At 43.7% G+C, this 13,173-nt stretch overlaps 1 protein-coding gene across 1 annotated transcript; it reads right to left on the reverse strand.

The window, feature by feature from the left end:
* Window positions 1-266: 266 nt before the first annotated feature.
* LOC311374605 (serine/threonine-protein kinase MAK-like) lies at window positions 267-8,368 on the reverse strand (the record flags this gene model as incomplete). Its single annotated transcript, XM_084490412.1, has 11 exons — window positions 8,252-8,368; window positions 6,621-6,675; window positions 6,369-6,490; window positions 5,000-5,082; window positions 4,596-4,728; window positions 4,108-4,279; window positions 3,414-3,581; window positions 2,003-2,362; window positions 1,164-1,375; window positions 736-875; window positions 267-413 (listed from the first exon to the last, which is right to left on the reverse strand). Coding segments are annotated over exons 1-11 (1,696 nt in total), but the record flags the coding sequence as incomplete, so codon positions are not given.
* Between the last annotated feature and the right edge of the window lie 4,805 nt (window positions 8,369-13,173).

Consider the following 13,173-nt stretch of genomic DNA (forward strand, 5'->3'; position numbering starts at 1 on the left):
AATGTAAAAATAGCCGCCCTCTGTCTCCACCTGGACACCAGAGTGGTTCAATGAATTGTGCTTGGAAAACCTGAGGACTGCTGTTTGATTAACGCTCACGCGGTAGCTGATTGTGTGGTGGGAGTAAAAGTAAAAGCAACGTTTTTACAGAATCCTGCCACGCACTAGAATGAAAACGTAGTAGTGCAAATTGGGGCTTTTCTCCACAGCCTTATTTTCATAGACGACAAACATCTCCTGTCTATATAATTCAGATGGTGCCTTACCCTGATTGGCTCTGTGGACCGATACACCTCCACCAATCGGAGCGAGAGGTTTGGTCCCCACGTTGCTGGAGTTGTCCCATAGGTCCCGGAGTGTGGCCCCGCTCAGCTCCTTGTCCATGTTGGAAGGCTGGTTCTTGCCTATCAACCCTTGAGCAACACGGGTCATGTGGTCACGTACCGCTTTCTTAACATTGAAACTGAACACAAGCTGGAGGCCAAAGTGCTTCTCAAGGGGAGAGCATTTCTTTTTAGGTTCCATACCTTTACCTTCATACAAAATGTACACAAACTGAGAACAATATGTATCTATGGAAAGCGTTTTGATATATATTCTATGCCTATATCTATTTCATGTATTAAATCAAAATGACAATGACAATATATCAGCTGTCTACAATTGTGATTGTGTTCACAGAAACCAGTGGCTCCACCATAATCGAGTGTTGTTTTGTGATGCCATGCTTCCTACCTGGCAGGTATCTTGATTGGCTGAGATAGTGCTGTCGCGCAGAAGACACGGGGACACTGGAGTCTATTTGGCCGACCTTGATATTGCTGGGGAGCTTGGTTACTGTGCTGAAGGAATACAATGGCTTCTGCTCTTTAGGCCTGCAAGAAGAAGAAGAAGAAGAAGAAGAATAAGAAGAAACAAACATACTTTCAATCCATTCATCAAAATCTGAAATGATTCAGGGTAAAACACCATTCAGAGTTGAATTCCATTTTCAAGCACCAGCGCAGTGCCCGTTCAAAACATGCAAGTGAGTGAGGGAGTGCATGAGTGAGTGCGTGAGTGAATGAGTGCCTGTCTGTGTGTGTGTGTGTGTGTGTGTGTCATTAGGTCATTCCAGGGATAATGTGTTCACTGACACGTCGGCCCCAGAGGGAGGAACTCACTGCCGGGGCTGCTCCTTCGGACCCCTCTGCTCCTCGGCGTGGCTCCCCAGGCTGGGCCTCTTGGAGTGGGGGACGGTCGCCTCCATGGGGTCCGACTCGTCCCAGCTGTCGGCGGCCCGGGCCCCGGTCTGGCCCCAGCGCCGTCGCCCGCTCTTCACGGGCCCCGCCCCGGCCGCCGCGCCGTTCTCACCGACCGCCGCCACCGCCGCCCTCTGGGGAGGAAGGGCCACCGGACTCCATAACCAGGAACCATCTTTGTTCATCGTGGCCACTTTCAATTTAGCTATCGAACCAATGTATTATTTAGGTAACGGAGAGTAAAATCATAATGCAGATATTGTAATGCAGTCTCATAATAATACAATACTGAGGCTTAACAATTCAGAACCAGGCAGTCTTGAGTCCTCACCCCATCCGATATTTAAACAGTAAAGCCCTGGGCCCAGGGGGGCTTCTCGGATTCAACCTTCAGGGGGTCTCATCCCAGAGAAGATGGACATTTCATTGGGTCTGCTATGGTTAATGATGTAGGTTACTCACTACCGTAAAGAGGGGACATCCCGGGTGATGATGTGAAACGGGGATAGGGGGATTTGATATACTTTTGGCTTGGGGGGGGGGGGGGAGGGTCAAACCCCTTAGCCTCTAGTCTACAGCATCCTCCCCCTTATCCTTTATTAAACTATACATCAAAGTCTCAACAGAAGATTACACTTCCGTTGAAAGATTTACTTGTCAGAATCCAAGCCAATCGTCCTATAATGGCGCGGCTCCCAAAAATAACAAAGCCCTTGAGTTCAAACCGAGCGAGAACATGCCGTGACGGAGTAGAGCCGTACCGTATGGTGGCCGGGAGCTCCGTGTTTGGGCTCGGCCTGGGACACGGGGACCTGCTGCTGGGGCTGCTGCTGCTGCTGCTGCTGCTGCTGCTGCTGCTGCTGCTGCTGCTGGGGCTGCTGCTGCTGCTGCTGCTCCTGGGGCTGCTGGTGTTGCTGCTGCTGCTGTTGGGGGCTATGGTGGAGGGACCGGGAGGAGGAGGTGGACGAGGTCTTGGACTCTGCTGAGGAATACTGCTGCTGCGGGGTGGCCTTGGCCGGCTGCGCCTCGGTCTGGGACGGAGGCCTGGCTTTGACCTTTCGCACCTCCTGGCTCTGGGATCCCAGCACCGGGCCCACCTGGAAGTAGGGGTAGCGCAGAGACTGGACCCACAGCCCAGGGGAGGGAACGGGGGAAAAGGAAGGGATTTTTAGGTCAGGGTGAAATGCAAAATTCACATTGTTCAGTGTGTTTAGGATGGTGTCAAATACAAATACATCCATCCTCGTTGTGTGTTCTGTAGTGTCCTTTGGGTTGAACAAACTTCGCGAGTACAAGAGGAGATGGCTCCTTAAACACCAATGTTTTTTTCAAGGTGAAGGTGAAGCCAAGCATCATTTTCCATTATGTAGTTGTATTCTTGGAATCATTTGTGACCTCGGCAGGATTTAAAACCCCCCCTAAAGGCCATTTGCACAGGGTGATGTAAAAAGACAAACAACAAGATCCCTCACGTACACACACGTACACAGCAGGATATATGCAATTACAGCTTTTTCATATCCAATTGCTATGAGTCACCGATGCTGATCCTGAGAGCCAGCTGACTCACTGGCCCCATGTGACCAGGGTGGTCATGTGACCGGGGAGTTGGCTTAGGCTTAGGAAACACTTTAAATGATTAGCTTGACACAAATCTGGAAACAGGTGTCTGACATAGAAGATGGAATATGGTGTTAAAACCAATTTAGAAACGTTAAATAAACTTACTTTTTACAGATACAACAAGTAATGTCCTGCTGTAGTCCGATACTAGTAGCATATAAAAATGTATACTATTAACACTGTTAATGTCCTACATTTTATTAAGCGTTTTTACCACTTAAAACTTTACACGCATACTTTTATTAGACCATTTGGAGTAACAACCAACCTTATTAGCAAACAGTTTTTAAGTGATGCAAATGACCCAGAACAACTAACACAATGCACCCTTTCGCATGCAAACGCCGAGGGAGCCTTATTGTGCGTTTGTTTGGGCTACCCCGCGGAGGACTTGTGGATGATGCTCACTATCAAAGGCATTCGAGGGGACGAATTAGCATGGGAACGAAGGAGGGCATTATGAGCAGAGGCCTTTAACTTGCAGAGTGGGCGCTGTCACCACGTCTCCGACCGGCCGCTCTGACAGCCGGCGCGCGTCTCGCGTCTCACCTGCACCGCTGTGGGCCGCTTCTTGGGGTCCCACTGCAGCATGTCCCTCATCAGGGCGATGGCCTCGCTGCTGGCGTTGGGGATGAGCGTCTTCAGGTGTGTGGGCACGCACTGGGGGAAGCGGAAGCTCATGGCGGAGGCCAACTGGTAGCCCTCTGGCCAATCGGACTGCAGGAGAGGAGGAGAAAAGTATTGTGAGAAAATATACACACGCCATGAAGTTATCGAAGTTATGTCATTTTGTGGTTCATCCTTTTCGTGCTCATGTTTGGAAATTTGAATTTCTGTGGAGACATCTTTAATCTATTTGGACCTTACTTGAGCCTAGAGCTTGTCTTTTAGACCATAAGTCATTAATAACTCAGAGACTCACAGACCAGTTGTGCATTACATTTTACGGCACCGAAAACGCCTCTCTACAAAGATTTTCATGGATGAATTGTCTCTGCTGAAATGTTACTTTCCCATATTTACACACTCCACTGTATAAGCCATCTCACAGCCGTAGACAATCAAGCAGAGTTTATGCAAATTCATCACGTTAACATTATTCACCATCATGACCATATTTGGCAATGTCTTCCTTGTATGGGCAACGTTATTTATCTGCATCTCAATTTTTTTTTTGACTTTAGCTTCAGTTTTCCACTTTACAAAAGCGTGGGCATATCAAGACCAACGCTGAGACCCCCACCTTCTTGACGGTGCCCAGGACCTGGCAGATCTTAAAGATCTCGTCCACCTCGCTGTTGCCAGGGAACAGAGGTCTGAGGGTGTACAGTTCGGCCATAATGCAGCCCACCGCCCACATGTCGATGGGAGAGCTGTAGGTGGAGGACCTGAGCAGCACCTCTGGAGCACGGTACCTGGGAGGGAGGGAGGGAGAGAACCAACGTGCTGCCATGAGCAAACCCAATAACACTCAATTTATAAAATTCCCCTCACACACAAACAAACAAAATAAAATAAATGTCTTCATACAGCGTATTTGCTATGAGGAGCTTTCTTAGCATGTACAAAATAACATTACATAACATGATAATGTAAACATAAATAACCTTTCCCACCTAACCTACCCATACCTTACATCCCACAGGCTTTAAATAAGATTCAAGTCAAGTAATATATATATATGCATAAAAAAACGTGGTGTTTGGAACGTGCAAAGTGAAGCTTGGTTACCATCTGGTGGAGACGTAGTCGGTGTATGGAGGCCTGGAGCGGATCTCTCTGGCCAGGCCAAAGTCTGCTATCTTCACCAGCTCCGGCCCCATGCACAGCAGGTTCTCAGGCTTCATGTCCCGGTGGAAGAAACCTGGCAGCATGACCAATGCGTTTGTAAAAACAAATAACAAATAACATAGATCTACTCAAGTTTAACAATGAGCACCTATGTTGTACAACCAAAGCTGAATACACTCTCCATGCGCACAATTCACCTTCACACACTCTTCACACACTGACAAGTCAGGGAGACATCACAAGCAGCGAAGGCTAGTTTGCAACAGAAGCCATGCAAATGTAGGCATCCTTAATAGTAAATACATATTACAGTGGCAAAAGAATGACAGAGCAAAGCGTCTTACCATGCTTGTGCACAAAAGCCAACCCAGAAATCACTTGAAACATGATGTTCCTAATTTCATTCTCTGTGAACATCTTATTCTCCCTAAGCACAGGCAGGACGACGGTGTGTAAAAGAACAGCAACCAAAACAAGGAAAGAAAGGAAGAAGAAGAAAAAGAGAACAATTTAAAATAAATATGAGTTAAAAGGACAGGGACAGCATGGGGAAAAGTGCATGCATTTTCCATTACAACATTTGAACCTTAACGTGTATAAGGCAACCACAAGCTGTGACTACGTCTTGTGTTTATGTGCAGAATTCACTTGCACTCATTGGTTCTCCCTTGTGGGTTCATTATACAGTAAATGCGTACATGTGTGTGATCCACACGTCCATTCACAAGCGCAGTACCAGCCCACCTTCCACCCACAGAGTAAGGCGAGATTGCTGACATAAGAGAGTTGCAGAGGGTTCACCAACTACAAGAATATGTTAACTTCACCTGCACTAAACATAATCAGTCGACTGAGTAGCAGTTAATGAAGCCAGTTGATAAAGTTATGTTCTTTCGTTTTTTGATTTGTTTTACTGCAGTATTGACTACTTCTGTGAGGTTTTTCTGAGGAATCTATCTCCTCCTAGTCGTCCAAACAACTCAAAGATATTTATTGTGCAGAGGTAAATGCTTCCCCTTTCCTTGTGAGAGTGTAATGAGTGTAACGGTTGGGTCAGATGATTATCTTATCTTGTAGTGTGTGCTCCCCACTCTCAAATGTCTGCGACAGGTGAACAACAGCGCCACCTACCATGTTTATGTATAAAACACAGGCCTTGTAAAATCTGAAAGTTTATGTTTCTGATCACAGATTCTGGGAACAATTTGTTTCTGCAAACATAAACAAAAAATATTATAGATATCTTGAGTGTTCTCACGAATGGGCACATCAATTAATAGCTTTGTTTATAAGCATAAATGTGCATGCATATTGGTGATTTATTGGCTGTGGTTGAAAAGCAAAAGACGGTTTGCACAAGAAAAGTGACGGTCAGAATGATCTTAAAAGCTGACAGGATGTTGGGTCATCCAACAGCTCCCAAATCAGACTCTTAGGCCATAACTGCGTCAGATGTAGATTTATGAAAGCATTATGATATAATTCTTGTATTGGATCACACCCCTTCTTCATTTTGAAAATTACATAGTACAGGCAAATATACAGACAACTCAATACAAATAATTTAAGTTAACTTGGTAAGATACCTTAAATGTAGTTTAAAAAGTGTGTATTTCATGCCTAAACATGAATGCGCTTTTGCCCTTTGTCTCTGGGTCTCTGTGTTTGTATAAAATCTGCAGAGGAGTGGTTCCATTTATTTTCTTATTTTACCTGTCTTTCATGAGCTGGTAGAGGTTCTCCTTCATGTACTCAAAGACAAAGTAAAGGTGGTCGTTCTCTCTGATCACCTCCTTTAGTTTCACCACGTTGGCATGGTTCAACTTCTTCAGGGACTGCCACACAGGAAAATGATATTCAACGCAGGTCACTGGAAATTGTTACCCAATACTCAGAATAATGTGATTAAGACAGAGCACAAGCACAACACCACAATTAATGCTCCATTCCGCCATAGCCTCCTACCTTCACTTCTCTCAAGTTCATGCACTCTTCCCATGAGTAAAACTTCCTCTTCATCCTACACAACACAGAGGCCATGATGAAGACAGGGTGCGGAGCACATACATCACACTCAGCGGTTCATGTCTTTACTAAATGTCATTGGGCCTCCTCATCAATAATACAAAACCCAGCGCCTCGGATTTCAGCTTATTTCTTTCTTTTCATCAGGAACATTCCCGGCTATGGGTCTGCAACCTGAGAACGCGCTAGTCGTGTTAAACTGCTTTGATAACTCAATGACAGGTGTCTCTTTCATCCAGAAACCCTGACAGCCGTGACCAGCCTGTACACTGTATGGTTTAAATTAAAAATGAATGAATGAAATTACATTATGTGATGCTAATCTGTTACACACAAATGAATACAGACACGTGGCAATAATATATAAGGCAGTGTTTCTCAAATGGGGGTTCCCCTAGAAGTCCTTTGAAGGATTGAGGGTACTAGAACAACAGAGGGTACTAGAACAAATTCTAAAAAGTGTCTCTTTTCTGTTGTTTTAATATCGGTTCTGAACAATTGTGACAATTGTAAGATAATTGTCATTGAATAATTTAATTGGAATTGCACCTTAATAAAATTCAGTAAATCTAAATAATGACATTCAAGTTTGGTAAATTGGAAAGATTGAAGGATTTAGTAACAAAATCATATATTTTTTTCAGTTTTGGGCTGGTGAAAGGGGTTCTTGGCTGCAAAGATAACTTAGAAGTGGTACACTTCTAAGGTACACTTCTAGTGGTACAGAAAAAATGAGCACCACTGGTATAAGGTCACACTGTGCCAGACCGAAATTGACCTCCATCTTTGGAGTAATGCAAGTGCTACGGAGCACGACAATATCTGGTTCCTGTTCTCCGGGCAGCCGCCCAGTGGTGCTCATCTCGCCACACACACACACACACATACACACACAAACACACACATAAATACACAAACAGACCAGCAGCAGCAACCCAACACAAGCTGGGCTGTACTTTCACTCCTGCTCACACCCCTAACGCAGGTGTAGTCTTACACACAGAGCAGCAGCTTACCAGCGAGTTGGAAGCACCCCCACCCCCACCCTAAGGTGCCTCATCCATTATAGAGACCCCACCCTGGCGGACGCATGCATGTCCAAAAGGACCCCGTTGAAATAAACGCTTGTAAACTGAAGTTTGTTTCCATGGTGACGAGAGGGTGCGTGTGCGTGTGTGTGTGTGTGTGTGTGTGTGTGTGTGTGTGTGTGTGTGTGTGTGTGTGTGTGTGTGTGTGTGTGGGGGGGGGGAGGAGGTGGGGTTGTGACTTCAACACTTTGAGATTTGTTTGGTTGTTATCTTTTAGTTTCAGAGGACTGGTCAAAGCATGGGCTAGAGATAGACTACAATACTGCCGGGGGGATGCAGCTTTTTATGTTTCTAAGTTAATTATTTGATGATTATGTTATATGACATGCATTTGTAATGAATGAATCAGGAAACAAGATTTATTTTAAATAACGTCATCAGTGGGGACATAAACGACGGATAGTTGTATTATTAATCAAGGTGCGCGGTCAAAAGGGTCTAGATGCTGGTTCTCCACAGACGCTACAACAGAAGGCCACTCACCTCTTGATGGCCACCAGCTCTCCGGACTCGATGCTGCGGCCCATGAGCACACTGCCGTAGGTGCCATCCCCCAGCTGCCTCAGCGTGGTGTAGCGGTTCATCATGGCTCAGGCCTCGTTCACTTCATGTGAAAAAGTACCGTTGGAAGAGAACTGAAGCGGTTACGGTTCATTTGCTGTTTGTTTCTTTTATCAGCCGATTCTGGAAAGGCCCATTCCTTGCCACTTTCAAATCAAATTCAGCTGAGTCTTTGTCTTGTGGGTCAGGGGGGGGGGGGGGGGGGGTTGGAGTGGATCAGGAAGGGTTATGAGGCGTTCAGGGTCTTCACGATGCATCGTGGATCAGCAACGGAGCCATCGTTTCCCTCTCTCTCTCAGGCTGGAGTCTGGGAATTGTTCAGCCGACCATTGACTCAGAGTCCTCGCTAGCCTTTGAGTGAATAGGAGAAAAACATCAGCCACAGCACACTGCGTGAGGGAGGGAAACACAGTGAGAGAGCCAGTTGAGAAAGATAGACACCCGACACAGAGACAACTGGTTACCACTAACCAGGAATGAAGATCCACAAAAAAAAGAACCTGACAACTGAGTCAGTAACTTTAAAAGGTTTGGGCCGGCTATCCTGCATTAATTCCTAGTAAAATGGATTATGTGCGTGTGAGTGAGTCAGAGACTCCAACATGGCGGCCCCGGGGAGATGACAGAGCCAAGCCCAGGCAGATTAGCCTACAGGAGATGTAAATAGAACATTGCATCACAACCATGCTTACCAGCCTCCTAGCTTGCCTTGCAATAGGATTTGATTCACGCCATGGGCTACAGTAATTGTGCTGTGTAGAATGAAACATTCAGCAAACGTTGAAATGTTGAAGTACACAAGTTTGTTTGCAATCTTCATATTAATAACATTTTGTAAGATTGCACAAAACTGTATTAATTGGTCAATGCCTGAAGTTTTGTAATATATTCAAATAAAAAACTTTAGTAACAGATAGGATATTCATATCCTGGTTTGATGATTATGTTAGGAAAAGTGTTGACAGCATGTCTTTAGGGCCTGTCTATTAGGTCCTGAGGGTATTTATTACTGTCTGTGTATGCATTTCCATTGTGTAATTATTTGGCAACTCAAGTCTACTGGGAAAAGAACCTCGTAGAAATTACATCAAAGTCAATATTTAATAATTAAATTATCGCAGAGTTGGTATCTTGCACCTAGTGACCACAACGCTATCTAATTATATTTGTTTTTTATATATACGTATATATTTTATATTGTTATACATTTGAGTACAAGTTAAAGATTGAAATGGTCTTAACACATTTGTGCTATTTCTATCAAATTAATTGGATGAACATAAAGGCCTAATGATAAAAACCAGTAGGCTTATTAGGCAAACAGACCAATGCTTGACTACACTCTCACAAATGGCAATCTGTTGTCAAGGGATTAAAAGACTTAGACGGAATTACTTGGGTGTAGCCAAGACACATGGCAATCAGAAGATATACAGGGTCAATTAAACAGAAAATAAGAATGTACTAACAACATGGGAAGAGATGGCAACCCAGTAAGAATAAGTACGACTACTCTATCATGTAAATAGTTAGAAGTGACACATTTTATGGATTGTTTAGCCGAAACATTTCACTGATAAACAAGATATACAATATGTATTTCAATCAATTGTTGATAGAGCACCACAATGATGAGTCGTATAAAACAAAAAGCATAGACAAAAAGTAAACTGTAATCATTCACGTTACAGTGATGCACTTGTTGAGGTCTGCTTGTTGACAGAGCTGCACCATTCAACTCGTCCAAATAGTGCATTCGAAGCAGTTTGACTAAAACATTAACTTCAGACTCACCATTCCCAGGTGTGGTCCCTCTGTTTGGCCGTTGTCTGTGCCCGGTGATAACGCACGACCCCTCAGATAACTGAAGAGTTATCATCAGTGACAGGCGTGTTGTCTGACTGTATGGCTGCTCTCCTTGGAAACGTACACACAAGCAGCGGAACGGGTTGGCTGCCAGGGAGGACCACGTGACCGGGGATCACTGGGTGTTGTGTGGTCTCTGGTTGTAGTACTGCTTGAGGCGTCCCGTAGGTGGAAACCTTCAGTTTGACCACTAGGTGGCGGTGCAGGGTAGTTGTAGACCAATAGGCCTACAGTAAAAGACGCACTGACAAGCGTCCTCGGCCATTTGAAATTAGGCAGATCCCCTAAACTTGAAAAAAGATTTCTGAATGTGTGGGAATTAAATTTGTTTATGTTTTGTCGTTTTAAAATGATTAGCCTACCTCAGTTTGAATTAGCTGTTTTTTAGGCCTATAGGCCTAGTAGCTTAAAAGGTATCTTAGATAGGCTATCTGTAGCTAAGATAGGCTACAATAACTATGTTTAGCCTACTAGTAAGTAAATTAAACAAAATTAACGTTAGTTTAATTTAGCCTATAGCTACAGATCATAGTAGTTGTTAGAAATGTACATCATTCATACCAGAAATCATTAATTTAGCCTACATTTTACAATTTAACCATATTATGTCCTTGTGATATTGTTATAATTATTATTAATTTATTAATTTATATTGTGTATATTTATTTTTTCCATTTTATATATTTGGACGTTTATGTTTATGTAGGAATGTAGGGACAAATGATTCCACTAGTAAAATTAAAACAACCATCTTGAAACTTAATTGTAGGCTAGACCTACTTTAGTTTCAGCTCATATTTAATTTAGTAAAAATCTGAATGTATTTAAATTTGAGCTCATTGTATTGCTCCTCAATAAAACATTTTGCACACATCTGGTTACAATCGTAACGCCTTTGGTTGATTCAGCTATCCATCATTCAAAGTAGATCGCTTTAAAACAATGTGCAGTCCTGAAACGAGGTAGCCTACAATAATTAGACTCAGGCAATGGGTAAGGTCCTCTCCAATATAAGCTCAATTTAACCCTTTTAAAGTCTGCCCTCCGGTTGGAAAGACCATTAAAAGAGAGTTTCGCAGTCGGGGCTACTAATTGTTCATTGCTGACCAATATCATGATGATGAGGATCCATCATCCGACTATCCTCTTGGCCAGCTGGGGGCTGCACCTACACGGGATGGATTCAGTAAACGTAGGCAAAAATATGACATGTATGTTAAGGCCTATCGTCCTGTTGAACCAGATATGTGTGTTAACCTGAATCTGACTTTATAGACCTCAACCATTTATTAATCCCAATGCATTTCTGACTGTTATAGTTTATTGTGATATTGCAGACGAGAATTTAATATATGCCTAGCGGACATTCAAATAATTGCATAGGAGCAGTAAAATCTCGATTGTAAAAGCTGACTTGTTGACCGTCGATACCATATTCAATTTGTGTGTGTGTGTGTGTGTGTGTGTGTGTGTGTGTGTGTGTGTGTGTGTGTGTGTGTGTGTGTGTGTGTGTGTGTGTGTGTGTGTGTGTGTGTGTGTGTGTGTGTGTGTGTGTGTGTTCTTGCACGCTTGTTTAAACCACGCACCAAATTGAAGCGAGAGGGTGGGGGTGGAGGTGTAAGCAGATTATCAAAGCCATTGGCTTCTCGTCTAGTTCCTCGGCTTGAAACCCCGCCAAGACACACTGCCCGGGTTTCCGTATTTGCGCGATGAAAGCCTGTCAATATTAGTCCTGCTACCTGTACCCCACGAGATGCATGCTTCCCTATTGCTATACTCGAGAAGAGGAGGATGGTGCAAATAGGAATTATGTTGCGAGGAAATGTCGACACCGTGCAGAGACACTGAAGATTACTGTCCCTGCAGGCATTATTTTCTTCCACACCTGTCATGAAGACACGACCGGCGGGCATCGGAAGTGCTCGAGCGGACTGGATGGGTTCGCTGTCCCCAAAGCTCACTGCTATGCCCCTCAAATACCTCGCTGTTCCAGGTAAAACAAATTAACAGTGACATTTAATCAAACTATTGTTTGTGTGAAATTGTGTTGTGTCTAGGTGCCCAAAAAAAAGAAATAATTATATTATTTCACTATTAATAAAATTATCTTTATATTAAGATGAAGTGCTTATTCGGTGCCGATCCAACTCTTAAATGCAACCTAATAGTTTTGAGCGGTGCATCGACCATTTATTGTCTTAAGCTTAGTTGTAGACATGGGTATTTGGATTTGTGTACAACATTGGTCCTTAACTTAACTCACAGGGCTGTGTCTGTGTACATGTATTGAGTGTTGAGTGTGAGTGTGTGTCATATTTTCATATTCTCACACTTTCACTTGTTTTAACCCCACTTCTTTAATTTCTATCCAGATATGTTTTCCTTTTAATGTGAATATGTTGTAGACATGAATCCACTCTCTCTCTCTCTCTCTCTCTCTCTCTCTCTCTCTCTCTCTCTCTCTCTCTCTCTCTCTCTCTCTCTCTCTCTCTCTCTCTCTCTCTGGCAGGGTCCCACGACTCGTTTACATTCTGGGTGGACGTGAAGGCACCCGTGGGTCCTGATCAGAAGGTGCTTGTCAAGTACCTGGCCACCATCTTCAGACACATGGCCAAGAAAGTCATGGTGAAGTGGTCCATGACCCAGGTACCACACGCAAACAAACAAACAAACAAACTAAACTCAGGTGCACAGATTTTAAAGAACAAAAGTTCCAGAGGTTTTGACTTGACTAATGAAACTTTGAATTGAATGAAACTGCAAAGCGTGTCCCTTAATGGCTTAACTGAGACATTCTTGAACACAACTTGTAGGGGCTCATTAAAACGTATATATCTCATCTGAATAGAATACATACAGTAATGATTGTTGATTGTGAATGATGCCTGTTTTCACCAGAATGTTTGGATTCTCCATCCCTCTCTCTCTTTACACTAGCAGATACATGATTAAAACCTCTCTCTCTCTCTCTCTCTCTC

The sequence above is a fragment of the Micromesistius poutassou genome (assembly GCF_964030765.1).
Source record: "Micromesistius poutassou genome assembly, contig: SCAFFOLD_5893, whole genome shotgun sequence".
Taxonomy (NCBI): domain Eukaryota; kingdom Metazoa; phylum Chordata; class Actinopteri; order Gadiformes; family Gadidae; genus Micromesistius; species Micromesistius poutassou.